At 47.8% G+C, this 8512-nt stretch overlaps 1 protein-coding gene across 1 annotated transcript; it reads left to right on the top strand.

Moving 5' to 3' along the window:
• The first annotated feature begins 4903 nt into the window (after positions 1–4903).
• rnf26 (ring finger protein 26) lies at positions 4904–8241 on the top strand. Its single transcript, XM_023816255.2, has one exon. The coding sequence runs from the start codon at positions 6296–6298 to the stop codon at positions 7634–7636; it is 1341 nt and encodes a 446-aa protein (XP_023672023.2). The 5' UTR covers positions 4904–6295; the 3' UTR covers positions 7637–8241.
• The last annotated feature ends 271 nt before the right edge of the window (positions 8242–8512 follow it).

Below are 8512 nucleotides of genomic sequence, written 5' to 3'. Positions count from 1 at the left end.
ACTCGTTCTACAGCCTCCAGCAGCTACGTCTGGGTGCCGGGTGGAGTTTCTGCTGGTCCCGAGGCCCCAGGAGTCAGACACGGGGGAAAGAAATCAGCAGATCTCTCTGGCTGATGCGTTTTTGTGGCTCAGCTGTTAGCGGAAAAGGGGAGGGGGGGGGGGGTTCCCCACTAGCCACGCCACTTCCTGAGATATTAAAGATGGCTCTTACTGCGATGCCTGAGGTTCACGAAAACAACGCTGGAGCGTCGCCCGCGGTCTGCTGCGGCGTTACTGCTTGCGTGGCAACGGTGGCGGCCAATAAAAAAAAAACACTGCTTTAAATGGCTCAGCCCTGGCCACCCCATGGAACCTCCCGGCCAACCAAGTGCCACAGAAAGCCAACTTGCCCCGCCCCCATTGTGAGGTCACCCAATCTGTGGACATTAATATCAGGCCCCACCAGTCATGTTGGCAGGTTCCCAACAACAATAATACTCCAGATGGAAGCCCCAGCATGAAACCCACAAATCTAAACAGGGCCCTCGCCATCAAAATTAATGGATGAAAAAGAATATCCAAAAAATGTTGCTAATCTTGCCTGACTATGCTGCTGTCGTTTGAAGGTCAAATGGGACAGTGCTTCACAAGGGCGGTCAGATATCATTCTTCAAAAGGGAGATGGCATTTACGACTTCAACTGGCTACAGACGTAAGCAGCCTCAAATATGTTGTCATACCTGCATGTCACTGATCTCCACTATCGCAAGTAACCCCAATCAATTCTTGCTGCATTAGCAAAATATATTTTCTAGACCAGGGTTATTTAAATCACGGTCCTCAAAGGCCAAGCGCTGTTGATTTCCCAGCCCTCCTTCACCTGTGAGCCCGGGTGTGAAGCCTCTGACCAATCAGAATCAGTAATTATTAAACTAACTACCTGGGAGAACTGAAAACAAGGCCTGGATTTGGAATCGAGGGCCTGATTGAAGAGCACTGGTCTAACATTGTGTAGAACATACTGATTTGGCAGGATACTTGAGTGGTGTTGTGTTCTGTCAATCTTGCAATATGAATCCTAATCCTCAGAAGTAACACAGACAGCTATTACTAATGTGATACTGACTACAATCCACTAACGTGATGCATCATACTGGTAAGAGTCAGCAAATCCCAATTCACTTATTAAAAAACACGTCTCAGTGAATACCATCTTTCAATGAACGGAGAGCAGATTTGCTCCCCCCCCTCCCCGGTGCCCTCTGGAGGGTTGTGAAGCCCTTCTAAAATGTTTACTAACACCAGCCTGGGACCTCACCCCTAAAATCCCATTAAACAGTGAGAGCTCCTTCTTCATTGAGTGCTCTTCATCCCCAGTAGCTCAGCAGATGATGTCAGAAGGTGTTTACATCACTGCACATAACTGGAGGGGCTTGACATTAAAGACAGGCAGTAAACACAGAAACCGCAATCCTGTATTGTCTCTGGAACTCAGAGTCTTGAAGATTGGGGGGGGGGGGGCAGGTGTAGGAGCTTGGGAGGGGGGGCCTCTAGGCGTCTCTACTGAAAGATTTAGCCTCTACTTACAGAGGACAATGGCTCCCAAAGCTGTGGGTTTCTCACGTACTTCAGGATACTGCTACAATTTGGTGCTTTATGTGGGAACAAAGGTTAGGAAGCTGAACACACACACACACATATACATATATATATATATATATTCCTCAGCTGAGTGTCACATGGCACCTTCCAGTCAACACAGACCATACCAATCGATTTCAGACCCTCTCAAAGATTCAAGGTATACAGTCAGACTGATTAACAGTGAAATGAAAGGTGATCAACTCTGCCATAATAAAAGTAATCATATCAATAAAAGAACAAAACAAGAAAAACATACGATAAGTAAGAAATATAAAGTGATACTGAAAAAGAAAGAAAAAACCAAACCAAAGAAAATAAATCAGAGATGTGCAGCATAGCTCAAATAAAGCCTGTGGTGCATGTGTAAGATGCGGGAGGTAAATTATAACTGCTTTTGGGGTATTTAGTGATTTGACAGCTGGAGGGTGGAAGCCATTAGTTACAGTCATCTGACAGTAAGCAGGAGATAAACAAGTCATGAAAACAGCCTCTCTGCTTTAGGTGAGATGAATGGATTCGTGTTGACTGGTCCCTTTGAGCCGCGGACTGGGCAACAAAAATTAAGAATGCACGGCGATCCCTAACTGCATAATCGTTTCCACTTAAAACGGCCTCATGTTTTCTGGGCAGATTTCGGACGCCTACTTTCTCAGGTGGAGAACCGGTTCTCAGAGTATCATCTCATCCCACTCAAACAGCAGAAAAGGCAGATCTAGGGGGACTGGGGGGTGGGGGACAGCAAACAGATTTCAAAGCTGGGCTGTGCCAGTTCCAGACATGGGGGCTGAGGGAAGATGGCAGCTGTGGGGGGGGGGGGGGGGGGGGGGGCAGACAGAGAGAGAGAGAGAGAGAGAGAGAGAGAGAGAGAGAGCGCAGTTGTCAGTGGAAAGGACTGGTGAAATAACAAAGGAAAGGCACAGAAAACCACAGTGTATGTGAAATTCGATACCGCTATCTCCAGACATTCTTCAAGCTAAGTGGCCCCCAAGGATCAAAGCAGATAAACTCATTTCTGGGTCCAACATGGTCCTATATCTGACATATATCTAACGTTAAAAGTGACAAAACAATTAAAAGAGAAGATTCCTACCCATTAGCAGTAAATAATGCTAGATATAACACATGACAGGAGAAACAGGGACACAAAAATGCCTGAAGTAGGTGAACATCAGGGCAGGCTTTTTGTACAGTTAACACAGTCTAATGATGTCATCTTTAAAGCAGGGATTGTGGGAAAATGGGGAGGTTTCGGAAAGGGGTGGGGTATCCACTCTGGAGTGCCCAGCATAGCGCCAGGGGTTTGTTTGAGGGCAACACCTAGCAGAACATTCCGCCTCTGACCAGTCTGCCGGGAACATGTGGGCAAGACCGCGTTGTAATTTCATTGCATAGGACAGGACACAAAAGCGTGCTCCTTCCATCCAGGGCACAGCCGCTACGCACATGCCATCTGCTCATATCTGATAAGGCGTCTCTGTCAGTCGTGGCTGATTGCCAAGTTACGCAATGGATCACCAGATTTTCCGAAGCTTCCATGCAGACTTGGGGCAAGCTACAAAGTCAGATAAGTCCCTCATATTTTGCTTTCGGTCCGAAGCCTACTTATGAACCAGCAGTGATACTCAATATCCGCTTGTGACATTTACGGATAGTGATCTTAAAAGACTACAGATCACTTCATCGTGGTGACACAGCACATAAAGTAAAGGCACTGATGTTTGTACACTCATCCTTTTGTCTTTTCTCCATTGTGAACACATAGATCAACTTACTGCTCCCACTGCCAAGAAGCTTGGGAACATTACCCACAACGCACTATGCGCATATGTGAAAGTGGTGCGCGGATGTGCTTGTGACAGTTTGTTCTAATTTGCATGCAGTTACCATTAAAAACAGATTAGGGGCAGCACCGGACACATTTGCATGAACCAGTTCAGACAAATTTAAGCTACACAAACCAAACGCGCCGTGACAATTACAACATGAGGCTAGAGGTAAATGTATTTTTTTTTAATGCTTCCATCCTTCTTGTCTGTCCAACGTTCTCCCAAGCCACCAATTCCAAACGTGTGAGAAAATGCCACAGGCAAGAGAATGAGAGGGGAAGAGTACAAGGGGGTTAAGGCAGAGGGTGTGAAGCCCGAGCCAAATAAATTAGCAAGGAAATAAAGTCATCCATCATTGGCTACTGAAACCCAGCCACCCCCAGGCAGAAGCAGTATCTCATGGAATAGCTACACCCTCTCGCTGGTGACATGCAGTATGGATTATGTGCCTTACAAATTTTGCAAGGTCAGCTAAAAAAAAAAACAAACAAAAAAAAAACTAAGAAGTATAAAACGAATAACAGAATAAACCTGGAATAAGCCAGCTATAAATGTACATTTGCATTTTTTGACCATGAGTCAAAGAGGGGAGATGATGGTTAAATGCATTGCGATCTGTGTGCATTCCTGTCGACATATGCCAAAAAATGGAACGTTTGGAAGTGCTTTTCCAGGGATGATAGCATCAGCTTACGCGTATCTCCCCCTCATATGGACGGGACAAGCCGTTAAATATCCCGCGTATCCCCTTACTGCATCTGCTTCACCTGGCTGCATAACTGCGCGGCTCTGTCAATCTAGGGGGGCTGAAATGACCCCGCCCCAAGGCTCGACTGGAAAGCGAAATGACGTACAGCACTTAATTTTTTGGCTTGGGGGGCGGGGGGTTGGGAAACAAAGTCAGCCCGTCATTGTCAGGTGACAAAACAGCGGCACTGGCTCCTGCTTTCCGGCACCTGACTCAGATCAGGGAGAATGATCCACATGATCTAACTGCTGAGAAATTACCCCAGCAGCCATGAGGTTGCAAGTTCAACTCGCAGGATGGTCCTCGATATTACATTACTGAACATAATACGAACATGACTTTCTATTCAGTAAAATATCCTCACATATACTGAAAAAAGGCAAAGTGTAAAAGTACCCCAAAGACTCCACTTTGCACTAGATAAAAAATGTCTACTTAATGACTAAATACAAGATATGAGCAAGACTAAGCACATCTGGATACCTTTTGGCAAACAGCCCGTGCAGCAAAGCCCCCGGTTTTGTACGGGAGCACAAACAGGCTGTCAGTGAGTCTCAGGAGAGCCAGAATATAAGGGAGGCTGATACAAATCAGACACGATGTAGAGAACATAAAACTGAATTCTGTCCAAATAAGAGTACAAATGAAAAGTACAATAGCCCAGATCCTTTCAACAGATCACAGACACAGGATCATCTTACCCAGATGGACAACTGAACACTTCGGATGCACTTTTCATACCTCCGTGTGACTAATCCCACCCAGCTAGCAGAACACTAACTAGAGCTGCAAAGATTGATCTTACTTAACCTGACCCGATGGCGCTAGGATCTGTGTCTGCATGCAAACGTGCGACTGCAACTTCTTTGAAACTACGCAATTAATTATAAGCCGCCAAAGGAGTTAAACAGGCCAATACAAGATCACAGTTTGCCTTGGAAAGGTTTGTAGAATTTTACACGGTTTCTTTTCACATAATCAGGTGCATCGAATTGCGCGTTAGACACTTAATTTCGTAACACTTATCTTTTTCATTCCTAAAACATACCAGGTAATCTAATGCGTCACGCACCGGGCTCTGCAAGAATTACGTTTAAAACAATGATTATCACACTATGATTTTTACATTAACATTCTGCCCCACCTACTGATCGGGTCGCCACGTTCTCTCACGTTCACTTATAAATAAATACTTTCGTTGCTTATTGGATTTCTGTTTTGTATTCGTTGTTTGGTTTCGTCATGAATCACAGTACGTAAGCCGTAACTTAAAGCATCTTTAAACGGACATTCGATACTGACTTATTGGGCAAGATTCCTTCTAAGCTGTGTTAAACGCAATTAAGGTAAATACCACTGAAATTGCCAAATTGTGTGCATATTAAAATCAGTGCAGAAGACATACGTCTAAACTATACTCCCAAAAATCCAGACATAACACTACAATCGTTTCAAGATCTGCGCTCGATTGCTCTGGTCTGCCTGAAATGCACGAATTCGGGCATCAACTCTCTAGTCTATTTTGGGCGTAAAGAAGAAACATGGCAACATTGAGGGAGGATAGCAGCAACTTTATCCTGCACTGTGCGACCTGAAGAAATAATATTATTAATAATATCAATAATAATACATAACACCTGTCGCTGACGCGTGATTTAAATCGGCTGATTGGTTTCATCTGTACGATTGCCGTCTATTGTGCCTAAGCTAGCCCGTCAGCTGGCAGCTTGTTTGGGTTTTTTTTTTTTTTTGTTGTTTTAATAAACTTTCGCCGTGCCGATTTCACAAATGAACGGGCATGGGAATTCGGATGTAAACAAGTGACTGTTCACCGCCTGCACCGTTACATTAGAATGCCATGTAGGGGGTCTTTTAGAAACAACGTTAGAACTGACATAATAGGGTAAAATGTTTGCCGTATCATCATCATTTGACGGCTATGTAGCTGATTCTTTTACTGCTAGGACATGATAGTTTTGCTGTGCTGCGGATTCACAGTAATGCACTCCCATGCAAGGCGCCTTAACTAAACCCCACGGAGACATTCGAAAGTGAAACTCCTCCGTCTTCACTGCTAACTGAACCGGGCCGAAATAAAATGGGTATGATTTACTTAGTGTTTTGCGCTTTTCGGAAATGTCTGGACGTCCTGTGCCTCCTGTTGGATGTGAATCTCTGGATTATCACCTCCCTGTTCCGGCTATTTGGTGGCCTCCTCTGCCTCCTGCATGGTCTGCCCGCCTTGCTCAGTAGCTCAGCGGCTGGATGTTGGAACCTGATGCTCTTCTGTGCGCTCACTGCGTCTGAGGGGGTGACCAGTGTGGCCCAGGGCTCCCTGCAGCTGCTGTCCGGATTGCTGCAGATGCTGGGCGGTGTGTCGGAGAGCTGCAAGATGTTGGGCCATCTGCTGTCACATGTTCTGCTGCGGGCCCGGGAGCTGCTGCACCGCGGGCTGCTGTCGGGGCACTCCGTGCTACGGCAGGCGTGGGAAGCCTGCAGCATCCTGCTCAGCCTCCTGCTCTACCTGGTTAACACCGTGGTGAACCTGCTGCTCATCGGCACACAGAACTGCCTGGCGGCCGTAGCCAGTGCCTGGGACACAGTGTCGGGGCCCCTGCAGGAGGCACTGGAACTCAGCATCACCCTGCTCACGTTCCTGCACAGCAGTCTAGTGGGCACCTCTGTCCTGCTCTGGACCCCTTGCCAGCTGGCCCTGGAGTTCCTGAGCTCCCTCGGCCACATCCTGGCCACTGTCTTCCTGCTCAACGCCTACGGCCTGCTGCTCACCGCTGCTGTCGTCACAGTGGCCACCATCTACTTGTGCCCCGGGCCAGTCCGCCTTGGAGCCAACAACGTGCCCCCCATGCGCCGCCTACAGAGGGCGCTCTACCGACTCTACTTGTTGGCGCTAGAGCGGGCACAGGCCACCCTGGAGGTGACCATTTGGCAGCGGACACCCTGGCCGGGCAGTCAGCTGGGGGCGAGGATGCCCCAGACTTCCGGGGGTGACCGAGGGGGGAGCAACAGAGACCCACCAAACCCAGAGTCGACCGACAGCCTAGCTGGCAACACCCAGTTCCCCATGGACCAATCAGGACAGGAAGGCGGAGACGGCGCAGTGCCACAGGTGCCGCCACCAGGCCATAGTGCGTTGGACTCCCCCTTGGGCCCGCCTGGTAAGGACAGGCAGTCGGAGGGTCAGAACATGCCTCTTCATGCCGATTCGGCCGCCAGCCTGCTCACACTGCTGAAGGAGCACGAGGAGCGCAAGAAATGTGTGATCTGCCAGGACTGCGTCAAGACTGTGCTGCTGCTGCCATGCCGCCACCTGTGCCTGTGCCGCGGCTGTGCTGACATCCTGCTGCAGCAGGCCGCCCACCAGCACAGCTGCCCCCTCTGCCGGCACGCCATCTTGCATACCATGGACGTCTACCTCTGACGGGACTTCTGGGGGAGTGCCGGCAAGTGAAAGAAGATTCCTGTCTGAAGATGGCGGCACCGATTGCAGGGCTAAACTGCTATGCTAAGTAGTTCCTGCGCTAATCCGTGATTCGGGACACTGACAGGAATACATGTGTCTCTTACTGGGCTTTTGCCTGCAAGATTTCTTTGGTTCCTTTTTGGTTTATGTGTGTCAGAAGCAGCCTCCATTTGATGTTTGGGAAGCTGGGCATTCGGGCTTGGCCTTCCTAGCATTCGCACTACACAGAGCACACTATGGCTGCACCAGTGTTTATCTGTCAGGACGTACTGGTGCCAAAGAGACAGATTGAACTTCATTTCAGTTCCCGGTGATAGTGCACTTCTTTATATTTTCTTCCCTCTAGCAGTATTACTGAGGCACCACTGGAGTACAAGCTGTACATCTCAGCCGTACAATGTGTGTTTGTTTTTTGGTTAAATGTTATTTTTTTAAAAACTTTGTTACTTTGTTAGTTCTGTACGATTAATGGACTGAAGCCAGGTAGAAGGACTTAACTTCTAATGACAGAAGCAGTACCATTGTTTTGGGTCAAGATAAGAGACTACATCCATTTATGTATATCTGAATACTCTTATTAAGTGTACTTAAGAGTGCAAGCGATGAGCTAATCGCTTGTTGGTTCGTCGAAACTGACTGAGAGTGGTTTTGCAAACGGATGGATTTCCTGAGCTTTCCTCTCTTGGGGGATTAGGGGAGATTCCACCTCAGGCCTGGCCTGCGGTTCTTGTTCGGTTTGGCTTGCTGGATGTCGAGTAGGAGACAAACATTTGGCTTCTTGGGGCTTGTTTGGGCCGTGACTCGTCTCACTTGCCTAACCTGTTGACGGCGGCA

Source organism: Paramormyrops kingsleyae, chromosome 18, assembly GCF_048594095.1.
Source record: "Paramormyrops kingsleyae isolate MSU_618 chromosome 18, PKINGS_0.4, whole genome shotgun sequence".
Classification (NCBI taxonomy): domain Eukaryota; kingdom Metazoa; phylum Chordata; class Actinopteri; order Osteoglossiformes; family Mormyridae; genus Paramormyrops; species Paramormyrops kingsleyae.
This window is presented reverse-complemented; position numbering and strand designations above follow the sequence as displayed.

What these genes read in the sequence shown, in the direction of transcription:
- rnf26 (XM_023816255.2), top strand. Translation starts at nt 6,296, where the DNA reads ATGGGTATGATTTACTTAGTGTTTTGCGCTTTTCGGAAATGTCTGGAC.